The sequence below is a fragment of the Capsicum annuum genome, unplaced genomic scaffold, assembly GCF_002878395.1.
Source record: "Capsicum annuum cultivar UCD-10X-F1 unplaced genomic scaffold, UCD10Xv1.1 ctg23336, whole genome shotgun sequence".
Lineage (NCBI taxonomy): Eukaryota > Viridiplantae > Streptophyta > Magnoliopsida > Solanales > Solanaceae > Capsicum > Capsicum annuum.
The window spans coordinates 1,093-1,931 of NW_025829476.1; the positions used below are offsets into that span (position 1 = coordinate 1,093).

Genomic DNA, 839 nt, shown 5'->3' on the forward strand with positions numbered 1-839 from the left:
CTTGTTGCTTCAGCTAATCAACCTTCTCGATGACTCTTCTCGTTCATAACATTGTATCAATGCACCATGACGATATGATGACGATGTGAGAGACCAAGCATTTTGTGACGGTAAGAAATGGGGTTTGAGTCCCAACTTATGCTTGTTAGACGCTACCGTTATGAGTGTGCATTGTAATATGCAAAGTGAACTTGGACTCAAAATACTGCTGTCAGTGCAGTATTTAGTATATGTACATATCATAGCTTACAGTTCACTATTTTCGACACAATTTTGTCTACCGCCCTCCAATACCTGCTCCTCCAGTTGTCATCTATCAAATATAACAGCAGAAATACACCAGATATTCCTGTTACAAAACCCGAGAATATAACTAGAACAAAAAGGACATTTTCTTGACCGTATCTGTTCTCCGTTGTTTCATTGGTAGAGGGTCTGTAGTTGTTGCTGCAGTTCATCCCATCAGGAGTACCGCACAAGTATTTGTTCCCGACATATGCGGTTCCATCTTGATACAAAGTGTCAAACTGTGGATTGGTTGGAATCCGTCCGCTCAAATTGTTATAAGACAAGTTGAGATACGCGAGAAAATTCAACAGTGTCAATGTCACTGGAATTTCACCTGTTAATTGGTTGTAACTGAGATCCAATGACTCGAGTGAAATCATCTCGCCAATAGTCTTTGGGATCAGCCCGGTAAGATTATTATGTGAGAGATTCAGGAACGGGATTCCATTTAAAAGGCCAATTTTCTCAGGGATTTTACCGGTAAGAGCATTACTTGAGACATCGAATCCAGTGTTGTAGGAATACACTGACACAAGAAATTGCGTCTGTCT

At 40.5% G+C, this 839-nt stretch overlaps 1 protein-coding gene across 1 annotated transcript; it reads right to left on the reverse strand.

Annotated features, from left to right (window-relative positions):
- Window positions 1-239: 239 nt before the first annotated feature.
- On the reverse strand, window positions 240-668 carry LOC124890719 (receptor-like protein 56). Its single transcript, XM_047402493.1, has one exon. It carries the CDS (start codon window positions 666-668, stop codon window positions 240-242), a length of 429 nt encoding a protein of 142 aa, XP_047258449.1.
- Between the last annotated feature and the right edge of the window lie 171 nt (window positions 669-839).